This window comes from Lonchura striata, chromosome 15 (genome assembly GCF_050655825.1).
Source record: "Lonchura striata isolate lonStrDom1 chromosome 15, ASM5065582v1, whole genome shotgun sequence".
In the NCBI taxonomy this organism is placed as follows: domain Eukaryota; kingdom Metazoa; phylum Chordata; class Aves; order Passeriformes; family Estrildidae; genus Lonchura; species Lonchura striata.
In genome coordinates this window covers 5,104,031-5,129,298 of record NC_140717.1, presented here as the reverse complement: position 1 = coordinate 5,129,298, position 25,268 = coordinate 5,104,031, and the positions used below count along the sequence as shown (strand labels likewise).

The window sequence follows — 25,268 nt, the reverse complement described above, 5'->3', positions numbered from 1 at the left end:
CAGATTGCCCAGAGCAGTGGTGGATCCCCATCTCTGGAAACATTCATGGCCAGATTGTACAGGGTTTGGAACATCCTCATCTGGTTGAAGATGTCCCTGTCCTTTGCAGGAGATTTGGATTGGGTGACCTTTAAAGGTCTCTTACAACCCAAACTATTCTGTGATTCTAGAATTCTATGATTGCACCTCAGCCTAATTTTAAGAAAATTGAAAATTGCTTCAGAACACAGAACTATCAGCTGTAATTTCTGACTACGATTTGTAGCATCCAAAAATAGTGAGCCTGGCTCAGAGCACTGCTAAGGTTATTCTGACTACACTCCTGCCTTAAAAGACTGCAGGGGCACTCCAGCATAACAAAGCCTCCACCACTAGTGCAGTATATACAGTTCTAGAAAAGAAAGGAGGACAAGAACTTTGTAACATTAAGTGCTATGCTAATTGTTGAGATTCAGCACACTGTTAATGTAGAATTAACATCCTGAGTTAACATGAAGAGTTGTTCAGAGATTCTTCATGCTGTAACACTGCAGTAAGGGTCTCCTGCTTGTACAAGATGTCACTTCTACTATTTCAGCCTGAAACTCTTCAGGCTTGAAGGATTTGAAGGAATAGATTTTCACCTACTTAAATACCAAGTTTTAGATGAAAATTACAGATTATCTAATATATAAAGACTCATCAGTTTGGAGTATTTTAAACTAGGCTGTCAGAGTGCTAAAAAGTTATTTTACCAAAATACTCCAGTTTTTATGCCAACACAAACTGGTCTTCCATCCTACATCCCTTGCTTTTCAACAAACAAAATGCTTAACTGCCCACTCCCACCCAACAGCTGACATCCAGCATCCTTGTGCTGACAGCACAGACTTTCAGCTTTTACTCTCCCCTACATAATGAAACACAGAGTAAAATACCAAGATGAGAGTCCATAAAATCCCAGTGTTTGCAAAATATTTTAGCATGTTCATGAAATGCTTAGGAAAAGTGACATATGCACCTTTACATTTTACATCTATATCGCCGTGTGAGACTCCAAGTCTCAGAAAATATCAAAAGCTAGAGTGTTAGATCAGGACAGAGGAAAATGCTATCATTTCAGAAAACAATACTGATCAAGCAGTGGTCTTTCTTGTCAGTACCAAATCACTAGAATACATGGCATTAGGAGATCCTGCTGAGATATTTGAGCCCGAAGAAACATAAATCAAAAGGTCCAGAAAATGCTTGCTACTAATTTCCATCACAATTTTTGAAAACACAAAACCCTCTATAGCATCAGATGGCAGCTCATAAACCACAATCAAGTGATGTTCCTTAAAACTGGTAGAAAAGACTTCACTTTATTTTATCTTGATACAAAATTACATCTTCATAAAAATTACCCAGAAACATCCTCCTTAAAATGCCTGCTGGCTAAGATGCATCTTTCAGACAACACTTTCACCACAGAGTACTATGAGCAACCACACAGCCACATCACCTGACTTTGGGGGTCATTTAGGGACTTTTCAAAAGAGTACATTTTTCCTCAGTGACCTGTTGGGTAGCTTTTCTCAACTGACCCTGGTAAGTAAGAAAAAGTAAAGTACGTTCGAGGTGACACAACAGAAAATCAGGTTTGTGTACTGTACCTACTGAAATTTGGTCAGAAAGGGCCACATCATTACTCAGAAGTGACAAATCCATATGTGACAACTGCTCTCCTTGGGAACTGCCAATTTTTTTTAAAGCTAATATGACCTTACATTCATAGTTTATAAGTTTAGATTTTAGTTTGTAAGCCACAGACTTCAAAACACACATAGGTAGGGGGTTTTGCAGCTTATTTAGGAACAAATCAGGATTATTAAAAAAGCTAGTAAACCTCACTGAATAGATTGTGCAGTTATTTATAAAAATTAAGAGAGCTGCATATTGGAACTTAATGAACAACTCTCAGTACTTTTAACAGCACTAATATAAACAAGCACTACCAACCAGGGTGAAATATAAAATGCAATACATACCAGGAGTAGAACTAAAAAAATATACTCAACTGTTCACTATTGGAAAACACTTTTGAAAAGTGACAAGAATGGCATGTTCTATGACAGGCTGGTATTTTGGTATGTGCACACAATCTGGAAGCACGCAGAAATACTCAAATCTTTTGTCAATGTTGAGAAGAAAAAAAGCAATGGAAAGCTGAAGGGAACAAAAATTTAAACTCCTCTAGTGTTCTGAGAGAGGTAAAGTGACAGCAGGAGCTAGCAGAAAATCCTTTCAAACCAGAATCCTGTGAGATCTGACTAGGGTTCCCTGCTCCTTTTTCTAAGGCCAGTTCTACAAAGCCTTGTGTTTGTAAACACATGACAATTCATATTTGAAGGTTCCAGCTCTGTCTGATGTTTCCTACTGGATTAGGAATGACAGGAATACACAGCCTGGATTTCAAACAGTTTGTCAGCTGAAGTTGAGGGCAGGAAGCAGCTTATTTGAAATAGCTAGTAAGAAAAAAATACCCCACAACAGAGGTTATGAACCAGAAAAAGACATCTGCAGTGGGTAGAGGCTTGGAGAAGACCTACTCCTCTCCAAAAACTAAAGCTCTACATGAGTTTACACATTTTATCCTCAACAATTAAGAGCCTCAAATTAAGCCATTAGGAGCTGACAAGTAATTAATTTCATTTTCTCATTTCCCCCTACTACAGCAGCATCCACAGAACACTTCCCTTCTCTGTCCAGTAAGTGGAGGCCCTAAAGGAATCCTGACGGCTATAAAAGGTAAAAAAATCTCTTTCTGTTATGCACCCCACAGCTAATCTCAAGTTATCTTTTCTCCTCTGATACAGGAATGCATGCAACAAAAAAGAATTTCAGTAAATCTGTTTCTCGTGTATTTTACCTTTGTTTTTGTGGGGGAGGCCATATATGTGTGCTAACACCTTATGCTGTCTTGCTTTCAGACACTGCCAGGAACAAAAGCAGCTGTTTATCCAGATCTAAGAGTTAGTGCAAATGCCTAATTCAAGTAAACATTTAGGCAGCAGCCTGCCTAGCACCCAAACTAAAGTTGACTGATCTTTGGTAACACCAGAGGAATAAGACATTGCAGGGAAGCAATAATTTAATTACTCTATTTACAGTAACATAAATGACAGTACACACAGGGGAGCTTCAATGTTCAACCAGCAGCAATAGTACCAGAGCTCAGTCTAACACCAGGCACAGCAGTGTCTCAGCTGAGAAGACAGGGTACAGTGTTTGATTCCACTGATACTGTGAGGGAGAAATTATTTGAGAACAACCAGAGTAATTATTGAGGGGGAGGAGGACTTAGGAAGGCCTCAACATTTAGAGTATTTCAGACTCCAATAAAGATGCTAGAAACACACAACAGTCCTATTACTGAAAACAGTATCTGGGTATTCAAGATGTCAACCTGAATATGCTCCAATAGAAGGGATACAACTTGCAGCTCCCTGGGTAATAAAAACCTCTACAGCATATGCTTTAATTCTTAGATCTGTTTCATGCAAAATGCCCCCTGCACACTCAAAAATCTGCCATTGCACAAATAAACAGAGGCCGCAGTAAATTAAAAAACCAGAAACGTGGAGCTGCCACAGCCAATGCCGCAAACAGCATGTGGCACTTGCTTTATGCACAACACCAGAATTTACTGCAATTAAGACATACGTTCTAAAATTATAAACATGTGACCAGACAAAGCTGACTGGTTTTACCAAACTGCTAATTAAATTGGAATCCTCTTATCCTCTCTCTCTCTCTTTAGCTGAATGAAGCAGCAACTGTTCGAGCGTCGTAGCTCATGCAGAACAGACACGGAACAAGAGGCTTTCCTGTCAGGTCACGGCTAAGCGGGGGAATCTCCCGTGCGCGCCGGGCTCCGCGGCAGAGCAGGGAGCGCTCGGCGGAGAGCGCAGCTGGGCTGCTCTGTGCCACACGGCGCTCCGAGACCGACCGAAAACCGCCCCCCGCAAGCTTTTAGGGCTGGATTGACAACCAGGGTGCTAAGTAATTCATCCCACCCAGGGAGCGGAGGAAGGAGAAATCCCAAACAATACAGACCGAATCAAACAAAAATCCCTCACCCTTTCGTCCCCCCTTCCAAACTTCGCTCGGCTCCTCCGTTTCCCATCGCCCTCAGGATTTTCCCGTGCAGCAAAGCAGCTCCGTTCAGCCTCTAACCGCAGGCGAACCGAACTAATGAAATAAGTATTTCCCAACCGCGACGGCAAATGTCATCAGATCTCATCTCCCTCCCTCCAGCTCGGATGAGCCCAGCGGCGCCCGCAGCCCGCCCAGCACCGGAGAAGGGATTCCCCGCAGGTCACGGCCAGCCGCCCGGGAGGCTCTGAGCCCCGCGGGCAAGCGGAATGGGAAAGGGCAAAGGCACGGCACGCCGAGGAACGCCCTACAGCGCAGGGGAGCCGGCAGCTGTTCGCGCTGCTGCGGGCACAGAGACCGAACTTCCTCCAGCACCGCATCTGCCCCCGCCGGAGCCCCCGGCCTCCCCGCGGGGCATCACCCGCCCGCCCGCGGGGGAAGTTCCCCGAGCCGCCCCCCGCACTCACCATCACCGAGGCGCGGGCTGGCTCCGCCGGAGTTCCCCGGCGGCCGCGGAGCCGGAGCGCGCCCGCCCCCGCCCGGGCCCCGCGCCGCCCCCGCGCCCCCACCTGACCGCCCCCGCCCGGCTCACACTTCCTCTCGCACCGGAGTTGCCCGAGCCCTGGAAGCCGCATACCTCGGATTTCCTGCCGCCGCGGACAGTTATTTATTTTATTTCTCCCTCTGCCTTCGCCGCCGGGAGGCTGCGGGCCGGGGCCGGCCGTGCCTGACAAGGGGATGCCGGTGCCGGTTACCGCCGAGCCCGGCTCGCAGCCATCCCGCTTAGGGCAGCGGAGCGAACAGCTGCCGCTGTCGGTTCGCGAGCATTAATAAAAACCAGTTATCCGCTCCCACCTGTCCGCCAAACCTTCCCGAAATATTCCCTGACCCAGTTTAACCCCGCGGGTGCCGCTTCACCGCCCTTCACCTCGCCGCCACCGAAGGCCCGTCCGTGACCTATTTTTCCCCGGCGCGGCCGGCTCGCTGCTGCGCCCGCAGTGCCGAGGCGGCGGGGCCCGCCGGGATGCTCGGAGCGGAGCCGAGCCCGCCACCGGCCGCCTCCCCGCCGCAGCTGCCGCCATGGCCGGGCGCGGGCCGCCCCCGCCGCGCCGCACCCGCACCGCTGTGCGCTCGCCCCCGCGGGGCCACCCCGGCTCCCCCGCACGGCAGCGGCAGCGGCGCCTCGGGCACCATCCCCGGGCACCATCCCCCGGGCACCGTCCCCGGGCACCGTCCCCGGGCACCGTCCCCCGGGCACCATCCCCGGGCACCATCCCCCGGGCACCGTCCCCCGGGCACCATCCCCGGGCACCGTCCCCGGGCACCGTCCCCCGGGCACCATCCCCGGGCACCGTCCCCCGGGCACCATCCCCCGGGCACCGTCCCCCGGGCACCATCCCCGGGCACCGTCCCCCGGACACCGTCCCCGGGCACCATCCCCGGGCACCGTCCCCCGGACACCGTCCCCCGGACACCGTCCCCGGGCACCGTCCCCCGGGCACCATCCCCCGGACACCGTCCCCGGACACCGTCCCCCGGGCACCGTCCCCGGGCACCGTCCCCGGACACCGTCCCCCGGGCACCGTCCCCCGCACACCGTCCCCCGGGCACCATCCCCGGGCACCGTCCCTGGGCACCGTCCCCCGGGCACCGTCCCTGGGCACCGTCCCCCGGGCACCGTCCCCGGGCTGCCGCTGTCACACCGTCCCCTCCCCGGCTCCTGCGCTACCGCGGGTGCTGCTGGCAGCCTTCTGGCTTCAGCCCTTTGGCACTTCTTTCGTTACATCCTTCAGCATTTCTCAAACTATTTGAGGGGAAAAACAAAAGATCTCCCCTTGTCCTTTCCCCTGGACTTCCCTCTCCCTGCTTTTGATGACTCCAGTCAATCCCCCATTAAGAGACCCCAAATGTGTGCCACTCCGCTGCCAACCTCAGTCCATGTAATCCTGCCTCACAAACTCATTGATACATCTTTCTCCATCTCAGCTCAGCACAGCTCTAAACTCATCTTCTTTTCCCAGTTACTGATCCAGGCTCTGCTCCAGATTACCTTCACCTCAGAAGCTTAAACATTTTATCTTTACTTGCTCCTTTCTCTCACTTTTGCAGGCAGGGCAATGGCTTTGATCTCTTCCTTGCCCTTCCAAGCATTGCAGGGACTTGATTTGGTTTGGCTTTTTTCCTCTCCCACTTATTAGGATTACTCTAAAGTGCTCAAAATCCATCCTGTTTACTAACACCTCAGGTTTAATACCTTGCTTCTCCACCACAACAATCCCCACTATAGGTAGAAAGCAGGTGCCAACATTATCTTCCTTTCCCATAATTTTAGCCACTTTTTACCAATCTTTTCTTCATGTTCCTATCTTCTTAGCACAGCAATTCAAGGGTTCTGACACTGAAAGCCCTATACACCTTGCCACTTCCTACTTATTTGCATAAATCATACACATACTTCTATGCTTAACAGCATCTTGAAAAAACAGCTAAAGAATAATTCAGCTACCCTATTTACCTTCTATAAAATTGTATTAATCAACAATACCCAATGCCTATGTCTCTACTTAAACAGTCTTCATTGCCTCTCACATCTTTCCACCAAAGGCAATAATAAATTCTATATTGATTAACAACACAGTTTTGACACGACCACTTCAAAAATCCATTAACCTTTACTCTTTTGACTGCATAGCACAGATTTACATTTTAAATACAGAACTGAAACGAATACTTACTTTCTATGTATTCATGCAAATAGGCTTCTTTCTGACCTGCCCTTTTTTATCTGCTCATTTAGTCACAGTAGGGCTCCTATCTCCCCTATTACAGTGAGACTTTTTCCTATGTACTATCATTTTTTTAATGCAAATTAAGTAGTTGCTGTACCTGGAATTAAATACACTGTTGGTGTTCACTGATTTGAAATTGTCTCTTTATCTTTAAAGTTTAAAAGGATATGTTTTTCACCATGTATTATCTCTGATTCTGTCCAATTCCAAAGGTTTCTTAACTTTTTGTCTCTCTGACTGGCATTTTCATCAATCACCATGGTATTTCCCATGTTTGCACTGCAGACTCCCACAGCATACATTAGTCAGTTGTCTGAACCCTCACAAGCAGAAGGAATTTTGCAATATTTGCATGTGCAAGTGTACATAACTTACAGTGCTACTGAGCAAAATAATTCCAAATTAGTTACCTAAGGTAAAGAACACATCTGCTCCATGAAGGGTAGGTGGCATCCCCTGTACCTGTGGGAACCAACACCACACCACGGGATTTGCACGTTCTGGATATGGGACGTTACAGAGATGCTCCAAATTCAGGAGGGTTGTGAAGACCAAGTGGATAAAACTACCTGGTTCTCACAGAAAGGGACTAAACCTTTGGTGCTCGGGTCAGAAATGTCCTTGGGTTATTCTCAGGCACCCACTCACATCCCTGTAAGCTGCAGCCCTGGTGCAGCCATCCCTTGGTGTTCTTGGGTCAAACTCAACACCACCTAAAATCAAAGGCCTTTTCACTCATTACTTTTATACACAGCAGTATTTAAGACACAGTATTTAAGTTTCCTGGCTGGTTAAGGGTAAGAGATGCTACACTGTTTTCATGTTTTATTAACTGGAGACACTGTGCCAATGAGAGCTGTAGAAACAGCTAACATCTATTGCTTTTTAAGCTTAATTCAGGTGATTTAGGAACAAAACAATGCAGCTATGCATTTTGGCAAGGAAGGATGGATGGGAAAAAGACTGACAGAGCAATTACAAGGAACTTGAAACATGCCCAGAGTCAACAGATGACTTTACATTTGTTCTTCTAAAAATAAATACTCAGAAATAATAGTTCCAGCTCAGCAAACTATCTCTGAGAAAGGAAAACAATCATCCTAGGTGCAACTGGTAATCCTCAAAGACTATGTCCTATACTTGTCCTTCAATTATGTGAAAGACCATTAAAGCTGTTAAAGACCATTAAAACTTACAGTTTGTATTGCACTCCATGTTTCCTACTTTGAGCCTCATTAAAATTTTTTATTTGTGTAAAAATCTTTGGATCTTCAAATCAGTAACAATCAGAAGAAGTCTGATGAACACCTCAGCCAGAATCACCTACAGTATGTGAGCTCCAGCATGTGCTCTCCAGTGCCACAATTCTAGGAGCCAGATGGAAATGATTTTACACTTCTGCACTCTGGGATTTCTCCATGAAATATTCTAGGGTGAATAATGAATGTTCAGAAAGATTGCAGACCTCTCTGCACTGTTGAGATAAGGGTGCCAGCTTTCCTTGCAAACACAGCATATGAGTTTGTTAGGGTCATTTGAAATTCTGTTCCATTTTCAAATGGTTTTTTTTCAGTTTGAAGGATATGCACTATAAATCCTAGCATGAACTCTATTTCCACTTAGCAGAGGTAGCTTTCACCTCTTGTTTTTAAAGAAGTAGGACATTGTTTTCATTTATAGATGACTTCTTTTTTCCTTGTAGAGATAAGAGTAATCTGCAGTTTCCAGTTCAGTGCTAGTCCTACAGGAACTAGAAAGTATCATTCCTCCAGCAGCAGTATTTGCCTCCTTTAACTCAAGTATTTTCTTGAGTTCTTTCTTGTTTCTTTCTTGCAAACAGTGAGATAACACTAGCTACCAAATTGAAATATTTGCCTATATAGAAATATAGACTATATAGAAATCCCCGTCTAATCCAGACTGGCAAATTTGGTGGTCTTATATAAGTATTTTCCAGGAAAATTTATCTTTTCCATCAGTGCTAGAACTGAATTTGATATAATTTTATGCCTCAAAAACTTACTCAAGAACAACAATTTCTACAGATAGAGCTATTATTTTGGCAATTTCAGATGGACCATATGCTGTGTGTCTAGAGACAAACAAATGTAAAATCATATCAAATGATTTGCCTACACATGACATTCAAACTGTTGTTCTCAAAAGGGCAAATGGAAGAAGAAAGAACAAGTACAAATGGAAAAATGGGAGAGGAGGATGTCAAAAGGTAGCAATAGGAATAAATGAAGCTGAAAGGAGTCTTGGAACAGAAATCTGCAGTTCATCATCTTGCTGTCTTCACCTTGCTGCCCACATACTTAAAAGACTTCAGATTCAGATTCATCTCCTGGTGGGCCTTTCATTTTGTCAGCTCCAGTCTGCTGCTGGAGACAGCTCTCAGACAGAAGTTTGCAGGAAGAAAGACTCTTTGCTTTGCTTTACCTTATCGATTTGAGAACATACAGAGGCAGGGAATTTTATTCTGGCTCAATTATTCACAAAAAGCATGCAGAGACTTGTCAGATTTTTAAAGGAGAGAAGTGACATATTGAGAAGACAGTGACAAAATAACCCAGAAAACGGGCCTACATGGGAATTGTTTACCTGTCACCCTGATACTCAGCCCAAAAACAGTGCCTGTGACTTCTAGCAGTGATTTCAGAAAGAGAGCAATACTCACTGACTACTAATTCACAAAGTGGAAACCCACCATTCTGCTTCAGATTATTTCTCCCACACTTTGTCAGTGGGGTCACGTCGACTGATTGTCTCAATCCTGGGCTGAGAACTCCCTGGGCAGGAAATGTGTAAGGCAGTTAAATCCTGTCTATATGTCTCCTCTTTTCTTCTCTAATTCAAACCCTTTTGCTTTCTAAGTGCCTGAGTTACAAGGGGCACAACTTGGAATAATAACTTTTATGGCACAGGAGTTGATATTTCTGCATGTCAGCAAGGGCAACTGACTGTTCTGGAATTTCACATCAAGACACTGATGATCTCCAAAGCAATCAACACTGGGTTTTTTGGTAAAATTCTTCACTTGAAATTCTGCAACAATGACCTAGCAATGCTGAGAGCCCAAGTCTGTTTCCTGACTAAAACTCCCTCCAGCTGGAACACACTCACTGCTGTTAATTTAAATTTCAGTCAGTTTCTAATACTTTTATAGCTTAGTGTTCTGTTTACAAACTATATAGAATATTGCTTATTTGCTCATGCAATTTAAATATTGAAAAGAAGGTTAAAAAAAAAAATTTAGTAAAAGCCTAAGCTTCCAAAATCTCTTTGTTTGAAATAAGCTTAACTTTCAGAAAATGTCTGTGTACAAAGTTGCATGTTTTATTTGAAACACTAGAAAATGTGAAGTATTATTTTTGTTGGTCCTAAAAGTAATGTTCTCTTTAGTATAAATAATTCAGAAACATACTTTTGCTTTCTTATTAATTGGGAAAAAAATTACAGTGAAAACACCCTGACTTGAAACCTGCTGGGAAATAAGTAATTTTCAGTAGGACCTTTAGTACAGAGCTGTCAGTCTAAGGGCAAACAAAGCCATATGTTTTTCTTTCAAGCCTATTGAAAAAACTACTGTGGTACAGGCATGAAAACAGCACCTTTAAGTGTCACTAAATGCAATTTTTAAGGATTATGTTTATCCCATTGTCGGTGTTTCGGCTTACAAAGTATTTGGAATGTGCGTTTCATTTCAACACTTCTATTCCTGAGTATTTTCCCTTATGCTACCAAGAAAATACCTTTGAAATCAATGCACTGCATTCACCTCACAAATCCCATCTTCATTATACAACCACATGGGCCTGCAAGCCCTACTTCTCTTTAAAATCTGATTTATGATTCTATTTCAGCTTTTTTTAACACTGAATCTGCCACGAGCTGTGACACACACGGATTACAAACATAAAATATGTACTCTATATTAAGCAGATCACCCATGACAGAAGGCAGCACTGAAGTGTCAGTTTGGGATGGCTTCACACGCTTCTCCATGGATGAGCTACATGGACATAAAAGCCTGGCCTATCTTCAGGTTTGTCCAGATTTTTGGAAATACTTTAGTCATTTCAGTATCACTGAAATAACTGAAGCCTAGTGATTCTGAAATGCTGTAGTTGATAGTTGTACTCTTAATTAAGAAAAAAAATTAGCAACAAACCCCAACATATGCCTTTAAACCCTTAGCGTAGTCCGTCAGGAGGAATAAACCAGGTATATGTAAACAGAAATCATTTTAGCTGTTACACCAAGCTCATTAAATTATCTCAAACATCTGAATACTTAAGAAAATGCCATTGCATTAATGACTCCCACTAGTTTCAGTCTGCTAAACAGGAGATCATAGTCTAAGTGCTAATTCACTTTGAATACACACACAGGGAGCAGCTGAAGAGATAAAGATTTAAATAGAAAATGACCCGGTAGGAGTTTTCAGTTCTGATTTTTACTGTGTCAGCAAATCAAACAGCCAGCAAAATTCATAATTCATTCTGAGTACCTGTAAGTAAGTGCTTCAAGTGAAAAGCTTCTGGTAGCTTTTTTTCTGATTTTCCTTCCTCTAACCTACAGAAAAATTAAACAACTTCATAAAAGCCGAATTTGTGAAACTTTATTGACAGGAGGTGAGTAAGCAAACTGGAGGAGATGGAGTGGAGGCCACTCAAATGAACAAAGGCCATAAAGCTCCTGGAAAAAAGCCATTTGTCACTCAAGCTCTTACAGAAATTCCCTTGTCGGATCACAGTAATACATCTGAGTGTTCAAAGGAGCATGCCGAAATACTGACCACTATGGCCTTCATTACTTTCACTCACCTACTCAATCCTATTTTTCTTAATTCCTTTCAGGAGGCTGAGAAAGTCACCTTGTCTAAGTGGCCAACCCCTGCTGCTTCCACAGCAGCTACCACGCAAACTCCAAAAGTGTTCATATTATGCCAGGAAATCCTACCTCCTCCACAGGAGCCAAAGAGTCTGCAACAATAACACACTATACAATATTCAACATTTTTACTCCTCCAACTTTAGGAATTTTGCCAAAAGATGGAGTACTATTACTCAGAGAACTCCCACTTTCAATGTCCACATTGCAAACTGGTCAGCCTACACGGCAACAAACATGCTCTTACCTACCAACATCTGCCATTTTATCTTCTCCATCCTAACATTTTTAACTTGGCCAATTGGATCTTATTGCAGCCATTGAGTTAAAAATATTTATTTATAAATGCTACTTGCTTGCACAGGTACATACAGACTTGCATCATGCTGCTCTCATCCCACATTCTTCTGTTTTCATTTTTGCACTACAGCAGTGTTTACCCATGACAAATACATCCTTTTCCAGAGAACTAAAATTCCTGGAATATTTCTCATTAAATACACTTCTTTAATAAAATAAAGTTAATTTCATTATTAATGCTCTTATTTCTACAAGGATGAAAATTATTATAAATTACCATAATTCCAGGTAAATTAAAACCATCACTGGTGCAGAAGGAAATTCTCACAGGGTTCCAGAAAGGCAGGATGAGCAGTTTGTCTGATGGAAGTGGTTTTGTGTTCCCTTACTGCCATTTGGGGTCTTTCAGAGTAAGATTGGTATTTTTACACAGACAAGACACAGGAATGAATAAAGTCTGCCATACCTGGAATATGGAACAGACAAGAACTGAGCAAGATATACAGGCTGATATCTCAACCAAAAGCAGTTGTGGAAATATCTACAAATTGAATGTATAGAAGAGGAAACTGCCATGGTTAACCTCACAGGATCCTCTGAACATCCAGCTGGAGGAAACAGCTCATCAAAAAGCACTGCTCACCTTGGTTTTATCACACACAGCTTCACCTAAGAAGGAAGCACTGAAGAAAACTCCCAAGTATGTCTTGATTCTTCCTCGACATTCATTACATAAATGTTCCTCAGAGTGATGCCACCAGTTGTAGAACAAAACAAGGGGGTATTTAAAGACAAAAGGTACAACTTCACCACTTCAGGCACATGGACATTATTGGCCTGCTCAACACTCCTGTGTGAACTCCACACATGGACATTAATAGGAATCCTGTTTCAAAGCTTTCAGAGAGAGACTGTAGGAATTTGTAGGGGAAAGGAAAGCTAATGGCAGCTAATGAAGATTCAATTTTATGCCTTAGATTTTCTTCTAATATTCCAGATTTAGTTTTCTGGGTTTGTTTTCTTTGTTTTGTTTATGCAGCAGTCTACACTGATGTAACTGTTCTTGCCATTTATTTCCATGACAAAACTAAGAGAACTAACTCATAGTAAGAACCTGCAAAAACTAGTCTGATAAATAGACATATAATACACATATAATAAAAAACATGTATTTTAAAGACTTTTCATGGATCACAACCTTTAAAACTCTGTTCTCCTAGAGTATTTAAAAATCTTAAGTTAGTTTAAAAATCCTATGCAATTTTTTTAAGAGGAAAGAAGCCAATCCAAGTGTAAAAGTAATCCCTTTAAGTGCCTAAAGGTAACTCTCCCACCTATATCTGATACACAGTTAGCAGATGGAAAAATTAAATAATGGATTTATTCATTACACATTTGTAAAAGGACACTGATCACACAGTATTCCAGCAAGGCTCCACCTTTCAAATACTGTTTCCAGTGGGTGGAAAAGTTGCTGTTAGACTTTTTAAGATCCAGGTTTAAAACAAAGCGCTTTATGTCCTCTAACACACTACAGTCTCCATGACAATCTTTCTTCCACAAAGCAATAGCTTCATTTATTTCAGGGTTATTTGCTCCCTTGATTACCTTTGCCTAGAAATTCATCTACTCAACAAAAGAAGAAACTTTTCCTAGGGAAACAGAATGGAAAAAAAAAAAATAGCTGTTTAATATCCACTGGCATAAACGACAGTTCCAAACCCCATGCTTGTATCTCCAGGGATTTAGATTTATTGGCATCTTTACTAGCTGGGTCTTGGAAGCCTGCAAAGTTGGCCAGGAAGAACAGTGTGTATATATTGAGGCAGAAAACTCTGTGAACGATGGACATTTTTCACTGATGAGTTCTGTTTTTCCAAGAGGATGGAGTGAAGAACTGTAAATAACATGTTGGGCAGAGGTTGAAAAAGTTATCTAGCTTTTTATAGGCAACTTTAAGACTTCATTGCTTGCTGGGTTTCTGGTCTCAAGCCAGTCACTATGAAAGTTTCACTTGCACAGTTAACCCCTTGCTTACCTTTGGTCCCAGAGCTGGTACTAAGGTTGCAGAAGAGAGTGAGCACACATGGGAGCAAGTGACAGAGAATGAGAGGTATAACTCCCCTGCACCTGCTACAAGCATTCTATCAACTACAATGTTAGAAAATTGTGGACAAGGGATGGATTAATAGAATGAAATTAACTTTACAGATGGAAAAACAAGGGACAAAGATGGAAAATGGCTTTCTACTGACAAAAGAACAACTGTCAAGGGTAAAGAAGAGAAATAATTTAATTTTAACTCTGACTGTAGGGACAACTTGTATCATACTTTCCTGCCTCCCCTTTCCCCAGTGGAGGCCATTTACCTTGCTAGATGAGAAAAACAATGGATAGATAACATATAACAATCATATTAACAATTACTTGACTGAAATATGTGGATTTTTGAAAAGCTGTCTTTTTCCACATAGAAACAGTCACCCTCAGTAAATTCAACAGTCACTAATCTTTCATACATTCAGTTTAATAAAACTGACTTTCAGTCATGGTTTGAGAAAAGGGCTGGGCTATCACCTTATTATGCATTTTAATGAATCAGATTGTCCAAAATTTAGATGTTCATTAAAAACAAACAAAAAAAAAAACCCCTACCACTCCCAGTTTCTATATTTGATGCAAAAATATTCCTGTAAATAAGAATTCTATGTAACCAATGCAAACATTCTTTCCTGAATCTAGAGACAGTCTGACAATGATTTTTTGCAGTAGGAGTTGCTTTATCCTGTGGTTCAAGGAACATTCAATGCTGAGTGCTGGAAGCATTACACCTGTAACATTATTTTGCTCTGCAGAAGATACAGTGAAGGGTAATGGAGAAAATTAGAAAAGACCAAAAATGAAGAAAACCAAGGAAAAGAGAATGGGAAAATACTGATTTGTTTGCATTTTTCAGTCTTCCAAACTTTAGCTTGTATTGTAACCATAAAATATCTGCCATTTATACAGCTGACTGTATTTACAAATTAAGGCATATGATCATAGAATCATTTGGCTCAGAAGGAACTCCTGGAGGGTTTTTCATTTATTCCCAGAAGTTTTCCACACAAATATGTCTTCACCACACCAGAAATGGTTTCCTCACACAGACGAGGAACAATAGGCCCATAATGTCATTACTGGGGAACGTAGCAAAAGCTCTGAAATCCTTGTTAAAATTCCTGGGGCAGCAGGCCAGGCAGGCAGCGTGGCAGCTGCAGCCCACGTGAGGCACAGCAGCAAGGTCTGTGCAATCTGGGCCCCAGGAGAGGCTCAGCTCTCCCAGCCCCTGTGCAGCACAGGCAGCACTGCAGGAACCTCTGAGCAGTGCCCAGCCCTGCTGCCAGCAGCAGCTCCCAAAGTGCCACATCGAGCAGCTTCCTCTTCCAGCACAAGCAGAAAATCTGCAGCAGAGACATGTCTCTTCCTTAACATCTGAACACTTCCCAGTCAGGGGAGCTGGCAGGAGGAGCTGCATTACTGAACAGCCCTTGCACAAAGCAGAGCACTGGGACTGATCCTGCCCAGGGAAAACCCTGATATTTCATGGCTATAACATGGCCATGTCCTGAAGAGATTAAAGACAATTCTATCTTCTAAAGTAGGTAGGAATTTAACCATGTCCTTACCAGATGTCCCTATCCCTAGGGACCCTACCTAGCCTAAGCACAAAAAAGAAAAATAAGTAGTAGAAAAAATAAATTACATTATTATTATATGTTGTCATTATGGCATTATTACTATTTTGTTTAGTGCAACTACAAAGTGTCAATGGTGGAGGTCACCTTTTCTAGACACTTGCTTCTGTATATCAAATGGTACTAGTCTAGTAATTGCTTCAAGCATTATCTAGTTGCTGGAATCAAAGAAAGTTTTTTTTTTTTTTTTTAATGATTCCCTTATGATTTCTGTTCCCTTGAGGCTGCATAAAAATGGCATCCAAAACCCTCAGAAGTAACAACAGCAAAACGGAATAACTAAACCCTTGTGATTTCTGGGATGTCCCTTGTGATTTCTTCTTTTTTTTTTTTAAGTTGGCAACCCCTCATACTCATTTTCAAATAAAGCACTAGAAGCACTAAAAAGACCAACTGTTTTTTTTCAAAAACCAATCATGATCAAACTAAAACATAATCATTAATTTTCTAAGAGCCCCAATACATGACTAAATTCCACCTCTCACCATGCTGAGGGCACAATCTCAACTCAATGGATGCACAACAAGTTTCTTCAGGTTTTTTCATCTTCCCCCCAGTCTGATTTAAATCACAGTAGTTTGGTTGGAAGGCTCATGTTCCACATAGCAGATGTCTAGGTGCTGGAAGCACATTTGCCAACCAAAAAGAGACACATCAACTATGAGCAGGAGGAGAGTAACTCAGATCTCTCACCAGCCAAGGACAGGAAGGAAAGCAGAGTGGTAAGATTTCTACAAAAGTGCTTTTAGTCTGCTGTTCCTCCAGTTTTCAAGTTTTGGAGTACATGGCAGGAAATACTGAACCTTAGGTTCCAGTCAGGTTGCCTCAAGCAGCCTCGAAGAGCTGCCCCTTGGCACTGTGTGCTGCTTGGGGGTTCTTCAAGCCAACTTTGGTAGCAAACTCAGACTGGGAAGAACACACACTTAACATAGGTTCAGAGCACTGCTCATGGATTTCCCTCTTCCTTTGGATGATAGATAACCAGTTGTCTCTAACAGAGACATTAAATTCTGTAACAAATCTTTCATTTTAATCAAAGGCATGAGAATCGTTAATGCTGCACTTCAGGAAATGGGAGAGAAACAAACAACAGCTGGATTGTATCAAAAGAAAATCCTATATGTTCACTCAATACCATATTTTTGACATTGACCAGTAATATACATCTATGGGAATATATAAAAGCAACTGAGGCTTAAAATGATATCTCCTTGCTAGAACATCCAGGAGAGCTGAGGCATGTTGCCTGTTTGGGGACTTCATAAGAGACTTATTTTCTGCATCTCAAATTCACCTGAATGGCTCTGGTCACACAGAATCCCAAAAGAGCACCCTGCTCTCCTTTTCAGAACCAGCCTTCCTGGGACACAACTAAGGGAAGTAGCTACTACACAGAGAGTACCAGAGAAAGCCCCCACTGGGTAACACCATGCTGTGTAATAAGAACTACCTTTAGAAACTTGCAGCACCAGCTTCAGACCTCAACTACTCAGTGTCCAGAGCTTGCCCTTCTGCTCAGCAGAGCCTCCTGCCAGTGCCCAGTCACACCTGGCATGAACAAAGGCAAAATAAAGGGAACTGGCTGCTGTCTGCAGCCTCAGGCACCCAGTAGATGCTCCCACCTTGATTTGACCCTGCTTGCCCAGACCACAGAATGAAGGGCTTTACACACACAGCGGAGAATAAACACACTGCATTGCTTTTGGAATTAAAAATAGAACAATTACCCATTACAGTTTACAGCAAGACTTCATGCACATCAGTGTCAACACTGTAGTATATGGTGTGCATGCACAGCTTTTGTCTGTGGGGAACAGTTACTAAAGATGGACATGAAGATCTTTATTATAACAGATTATTATTGCCATAGAAGATGTGCCAGGAAAATACAAATAGTGTATATTAGACCATATGGAGAACTTGCTGGTATGTAGAGCTCAACCACCAAAATGCTTCTTCCACAATCCCCACCTACCCACAGCCTGATCAATACCCATCATCTGTGCACAAAGTTTAACTTTGTTTTATTAATAGTACCACAAAATATGGATATATAAGAAAGTGCCCTACTATATAAAGCAATATATTGGGATTTTTTTTCTCCTGCTGAAATAATTTCTAATTTAGTTACTATAGAAACCATCCTGCAGCCATCCTAAAAAAATCTCTGTATATATTTACACTCACACTGAGAAGAGGAGAAAAGCTGGAATTATACCTGTACATGCAAGAGACAAATGGTCAAAACCACCAGATTTGACAGTAATTTATAGGAACACAGCTGAAACTCCTTAAAATCTAAGAGCAATATTCAGTCATATGATTTCCATCACTAATAAAGCCATGAACATGCAAAAACCTCTGCTTACAGAAAATCAGGGCCTTTCTTTACTGCTCGGGAAACAAATAGGTACAATAATGCAGTAACACTATTTTTTCTGAGAACTGAAAAAGGGAAGTTCTGAGCATCCCGACATCATTCTAATATGTCAAATGAGAAGAAATCGGGGCTAACTGAACATGCCTTTTTTGCTCATTTAAGTTGTAGATGAGTGACAGCTAACAAATTATACAACAGCCCGTGACACACAGATTCAGACCAGCAGTTCTGCAGTAAAATTTAACAAGAGACAGCTTTACCCAGGTTTATTTCTTTTCATACAGTGCTGTCATAAACATTTCATAAATAATTCTACTAGGAGTATGCATGATTTATAAAATGTCTGGGAGGAGCTGCTAGTTTTCTCTCTTGCACTCTGTTGTTTGTACTTGTAAAATTGAGTCAGCTGTAATTTCAACAACCCTAAATCTTCTCTACAAGAGAGTAAAAACACCAGTGCTACTTGCTGCAGAAGAAAAAGGTATTCCAGTAGTAAAATATCTACAAAAAGCCACTGAGACATTAATTTAACTCTTTTGTATCATGAAGGCTGAAGAGTTCTCAAAACAGAAAACCAAAGGCATTTTATGGAAGCAAATGAACACTTTGGGCAAAAGATTTCTATTGGAAATAACCCTGGGGGACATTATTAGGCTTAGAAAATCTTAAGGTTGGCCATTTAATTTCTAAGATTAGATGAGACTACTTTTGTAGAGTGCTAGAATTTGTGTTTTATCACCCGAGTCAGTATGTGAAGACAGGAGCTGGGACAGTGGGCTGCAGCACCATCTGCACAGGGGATGACACACCAGAGCTCTGACCCAGATGGTGCAGCTCAGTCTCTTCCCCACTGCCTGCCTGGGAGCTTTGCATGGGAACAGAATAGTTGTGGTTTAACCCAGGCAAAGTCAGAACTGAGAGGTTGTTTTCCAAGTTGTTCACAGATTTAGGTTTGTCCAATTCTGGAATGTCAGCTGACACCACCAGCTTTTTGTCATGGGCACTTGTAGCCCTTTCCCTTTCAGATCTGGATTTTCTCACTGTGCTATGTCTGTGTCATCTGTTCTGGATTAATGCCACATGCTTTACACAATGTTACTTGAAGAGGATTTTGAAAATATTGCTGGGTAGAAAATGAGACCACCAAAATATTTCATCATGCTAAACTCGTGCCTGTTACCAGGAAGATTAACCTACATGCATGGAGAATAAGACAAGATGTCCCCACAGCTGAGACACTGGAGTTCATCCCCAAAACAAAACTTTTAAAGCCTGGAGACAGTGGTCTACATGGAGGACTCCAGACTAACACTACCTTTGTATGCTGACAGACCCAAGTTCAAAATGAGAATACCATTTACAAATACCTTCTATCTTTTCTACCAGTGTTCCCAATATATTGCACTGGGCCAGCATATACCTTTTGCTGAAGGTTGTCTTTTTTTTCATAGTGTATCTAACTTCTGATTAAATAAATCAATTATGGGAATTAAGTTTTTGTTGATTTATAAGAAACATTATACTGCGGTCAAGTATCTATACTGGTACTGTTCACCCTTCCGAGTATAAAAATATTCATATGCAGAGTAAGAAATAATTACTTTCTGAAACAATGCTAGAAAATTCCACCTAGGAATATAGTGGAATCTCTTTAAATTAAATTAGCTAGCATTAGCATTCAAAAACTAGACACAATTTAGGTCAACCACTGATCTCTCCTAATGTGGTAATTCACATTTTCAAGTAGAAACACTCCCTTATACACACCTCTCAGCTCCCTGCTGCTCATCTTCCTCACACATTAAAACAGAATACTTCTGACACTTAACCCTGCAGTGATGAACAAGTCAGCCTTGATCATGCAAAGTTCACACTTAGCTTGAAGCATGTTGAATAATTCCATTAATTTCCACAAAAATACTTTGTGTTATGTGAATCTGAGTCCAAGCATTCAGCTGTGTCAGGGGCTAATCACAGCAGGATTTTTGTAGGGAAAACTGGCAGACATCACAGGGAAATCAGCTGTGTAGCCATCAATCAGGTCCCCACTGTTTAGTCTGCCCCATCAGCTGTGCCCTGGTTCCAGCTGGGATAGAGTTAATTCTATTCCTAGGAGCTGGTACAGCGCTGGTTTGGATTCAGTGTGAGAATAATGTTGATAACACACTGATGTTGTAGTTGTTGCTAAGCAGTGCTTACTCTAAATCAGTTTCCCAGGGTCTGCCAGCGAGGAAGTGCACAAGAAGCTGGGAGGGAGCAGGGCCAGGAAAGCTGACTGGAACTGGCCAGAGGGTGGAACAGAGGTATGTATATAAACCAGGATAGAAACTGGGGGAGCTGGCAGGAAGGGGCCAATTGCTGCTGGGGAACTGCTACATCAGTCAGCAGGTACTGAGCAGCTGGACTGTGCATCACTTGTTTTTCTTGGATTTTATTTCTATTTCTTACCTCTCTTTCATTATTATTATTATTATTATTATTATATTTTTTATTTCAGTTTTTTAACTGATCTTAGTTCATGGGCTTTACCTTTTCTCTGATTCTCCTCCCCATCCCATAGAGGATACAGGAGGGGGGTGATCACATGGGCGCATGGTATTTAGCTGCTGGCTGACAGCACTTGTTAATCAAAACTTCTCTCCAGAAAGATGTAATGATATAGAAACCCTTTTTGCAGACAGACCCATGAATCAATGTTGAACTATTGTCAATATTCCTTAGTTGTTTAACCCATCTGAGGGATTATAATCAGAGATGAGCACTTAACTTGTACTTAAAAGAGGTTTGCAGAGATGTGCTAATTAACACAACATACAGCAAAAATGAAGATAGGTGTTAACACAGATATAAAGCTGAAATAAATTTCACAATTCCAATATTAAAACAGAAGCACTGGATGGGAAAGCAGAGACACAAAATTTTGTCACTGCCATCACAGGCAACCACATAACACATTTGGACTGTACTCAGCCCAGAATGGCAAGCAGAGCATCTCCAGACTCTCAGCACACACTGCAAAACAGAATTGCTAAAGAACCCTATCACAACAGAACAAAAGGCAAAAAGCCTGGGACATATCACAGAAAAGCCAAAGATACCAAAGACAACAGCAGCGTGTAAGTGGCAATCCCAGCAGGGAACTGATGGACAAATGCCCATGTGAGTCTCAGGAGCATTGTGTGTCCCATGTCAGTGAGAGACACAGGCAGCCTGTGGAAGTGATCAGACACAGGGACAGGCTCTGTGACAATGCTGCTGCCTCTCTCTGTGGGGCTGGGACACTCCTCCTGCTGAGCCATGCTGCAGACAGCAGAGCACAAGCTCCTTCCAACTCAGCAGAGTTCTCAGAGCAAATAGCACTATTTTTCATCATGAGAACTGTAGGTTGAGTTGAGAAATAATAAACAAGAGGATAATTAAGATGAACAAAATTAGAATTTTTAGAGAGGACTCAGCCATCAAGTATATGAAAAATGATGCATAACTGAAAAAATGTTGGTGCTTCTCTCCCCATATTTTCAAGCTTACCAGAAATAACCCTTCAAGAGAGATATTCAGCCAGTAAATATCTCTGTAATTCTCCTTTCCTTTACTTGCTCAAGGCTTGTTTAACGTGCCTGTGTGGAATTTCACATCCCCACCACTTTGCAGACCTTTCCAATAAGAAACAGGTGTCTCAGGGCTGGCTGAGAACACAAGTGCACTGTGTTTATCAGCTGTGTAAACTTACATTGAAGAAATTGGTCTTGTTCCTCTCGCAGAAGAGGCCCTGTGCAGGCATGTGCTTCAGCTGCTGCCAGGGCACCCCGCTGCCCAGCAGCACGTCCCGTGCCCACTGCAGGTTCTGTGGACAACAACAGCCAGGTGAGAGTATAAAACAAAGTAAACAGGTAAAAGTATAAAACAAAGCACACTTTTATTTATTAAGCTGAAGTGTCTTTTCTTGTTTTTCACATACTTGCTGCTCCGTTCTCCCCACATACTCTCTGGAAGCACTCCCAGCTCTTCCCTCGGGCCAAGCACCTGCAGGGAATACCTGCCAGAGCTGAGGCCTCGACCCTCAGCCTTGAACTGCAGCCTTCTTTTAGTGGGGTGCTGAATTCAGAGCCTTTGGCCCTACCCAGCCACTGCCCTCCATGTGAGCTCACTTTACCTCCCTGGAAATTCCACGACTATCATCAAACCTGGATAATAGTGCTCAGTGAATTATCAAGAAATTATCATCAGCAGGAGACTAAATGATAGATAACAACCAGAAATTGATAAAAGCACTATCCCTCTAGGAGTTCAATGCATGAAGCTTTCTTTTGTAGCTGAGAACTAGGGACAGCTGTTGGCTCCAGGCAGAATGTTACCAACAGATGGGATAAGTATTAATTGTGAGATTTCACTGATGGAAGCTTTGCTTTACTTCATTTTTTTATTTCAGTGTTCAGAAGTGGCATTTGAGTTGTATTTGGCCAGCTTTTGTACAGAAAACTTCACAAGAGAGGACATGAAAGAAAGAGGAAGATGTCTGGATCATAGAGACAAATAAGAATGTTGCACTCGGGTTTGTGTTCTGTGGACTGGAAATACACTTCTGTGAGTCATAAATGTGATTAAATCATGTCCATCCAAGAAGCATATTCCAGCTGTAATATCCTTTCTTTTGTGTATGTTTGTATGTTGGGGTTGCGGGGGTTATTAGAAAAGTTCTTCTCCTGTGTTCCAGAGTATTTTTGCTTATAAGACCCTGATGAAACAGTGAAAGCTCTGCTCAATCATCAGTGCCTTTGTGCTAATGACAGTAATCATGCAGAAATCTCCAATGTCTCACCAGAACTGCAGCATCCCCTCTAGCAAAATGCTGATTATGGATTCATGTGCAGGAGAGCTGAACACTGACAATAATAACCAGATATTTACGGGTGTCAAAAATCCCTCATTCCAAGAGCTCACAGAGGTACTTACACAGGACATTCATGATTATAGTACAGCATAATCAAGGGGATTTGGACAGCTTTGTTTTGGTATGGAACAAATACATATTCACTCATAAACATCACAAGGTACTTTCTGGCTGGTCATGGATATCAGTAAATTTAATTATTATCACTGAGTGCCAAATTTAATTAAGACTGAAGAAAGCAGAGGGTGTAAACTCAGATGCATACTAACATTCCTCTACATAACTTATTTTGTAATATGTATTTCTGTAATCCTGTTAACCTAATCCTGAAAAATGCTTGGAAATACATACAGAAGAAAATACAACACAAAAGAACCTACAAAAATCTGGTCTTCCATGAAAGTCATCTTGTTTTGAATAAAATCAGAATCCAACAAAAATAAGCCTATTGGAAGATCCAAGAACCAGGCAGAGAAAATGCTTTATTTTTGTGCTAATCATAGTCATCAGAAGTTTAAGTAAATTCAAGTGTGAAAATGAAGTAAAACTTGCCTAATCTGAATCTTACAGTTAAAACTACCACATAAAAATTCAAGGAAAACAAAATCCTTAAGAAAGTTACCATCCCACCACAAAGCTTAAATCTAAAATTCCAGTCTAAAGAAATGTTAGCTGTGGATGTATTCTCAAATGGAAGCTTTAAAAGGAAAAGGTTAAGAGATCATTTATTGTATCATTAACTGTAGCATCATGCTCTGGTGCTGGGATGTGCTATGCACATTACCCTGACCATCCACAGGCATGTGTTTGGTACACATAATTCACAGGCTTTTATTGAACAAGATGATGGCAGTAACCCAGCTAGGAGGAGAAAAGATCATTCAGACAAATGGAGCAATTACACGGTAACTTCACACAATCAAAGCTAATAGGAATAAAAGACATAGTTACAGATTTTCCACTACCCTTCTCCTTAAATCAGCATGATCACTTATTCCCAGTAAATATGCCTGAGCAGGTCTCAACTCATTAGATTTCACAGAGTCTGCTCTGCTTGGTTTCCACCTGAAGTTATTAGGAGTGGGTGAAGGGATCCAGGACACAGCAAAAAGGATTTATTCTTCTTGGCATGCTGCTTGCCAGTCTGAAATGCTGGATTTGGCTGTCTGACTCAGGGCAATTATGAAATACTCTTTCCAGTTCAGCTGTTGCCTCCCACATCTTTATCACCCCAAGATTCAAAGACAAGATGACTGACAGGGTACAGTAACTTGCAAAAAAGCTGAAGTAGAAAAGGAAAATCTCTTAGGGTCAACCAAGTGGAACTGAATCACCTGGGATGGATACCCCTCAACTCAATGGTGTCAGAAGCACCTTCACCTAAACTGGAACCTCCACAAAGTCTTTCTGAGAGGTGAACAAAACACACCAATATACTTTAATCTTTCCCTCTGATTTATTTACAGTCCATTAGAAGACTTGGTCTCAAAAACCTTCTCCTGCTCCTCTGTCAAATAAAAGCAAAATAAAAAGATACTGATTTGAAGGGTTGCCTTTTAAATGAACTGTTATTATCAAACTGTTTCTACTTGAAGTGGTTACATCTATTATGCTTCCAGATTATGTCTGTCTCTAAGTATATATTAAGCCTACCAACATAAAATCTTGTAATTTCTACATGCATGTATTATGCCTGGTTTGACCAACCAGTCACACCCAACATTCATTTCCCCATTAAGTGCTCTGTTAATAACAGACATTATAGAATATACAAACTTAAAAATTCACACTGTCTTTATGAGCAGACTCTTCCAGGATTTACAGAGCACTTTTTTATTTTGAGATTTTAAAAAAACATTACAAAAAGTAAATATTTTTCTTTCCTGACAACCTGCTGGTTACAGATTATCAGACCAGTTCCACATACTGATCCATAAGGACCATAAGGTGAATATTTTTTCACAAAGTTACACTGACAAACATCCTGCCAAGTCCTAACTTCTCCTTCCAAACTGCCAACATTCATTTTGGAGGCAAAACTTGCAAAGGATGAAGACTTTTCTTCAAGACAATATTGATGGGAAAATGAAACTACTGCCCAAACTGGCAATGAAGTAACTTCTGAAAACTCATCTGTATTTTCCTGCACATTTAATCCA

At 41.8% G+C, this 25,268-nt stretch overlaps 1 protein-coding gene and 1 long non-coding RNA gene across 6 annotated transcripts in view; one reads left to right on the top strand and one right to left on the bottom strand.

The window, feature by feature from the left end:
• The window catches only part of CABIN1 (calcineurin binding protein 1), a 109,118-nt gene that overhangs the window by 38,835 nt on the left and 45,015 nt on the right, over positions 1-25,268 (bottom strand). For 4 of the 5 annotated variants that reach the window (XR_014958561.1, XM_021549888.3, XM_021549890.3 and 1 more), the window contains exon 30: positions 21,949-22,062. The exons of the other annotated variant lie outside the window; for it this stretch is intronic. Coding sequence is in view for 3 of the 4 variants with exons in the window: in XM_021549888.3 (XP_021405563.3) it covers positions 21,949-22,062 (114 nt within the window). In the remaining variant the exon portion in view is untranslated. The remainder of the gene's footprint in view (positions 1-21,948; positions 22,063-25,268) is intronic. 5 annotated transcript variants of the gene reach the window in all.
• Positions 21,978-22,846, top strand: LOC146765991 (uncharacterized). Its single transcript, XR_014958562.1, has 2 exons — positions 21,978-22,082; positions 22,648-22,846. It is a non-coding gene; the product is annotated as an uncharacterized LOC146765991 (long non-coding RNA).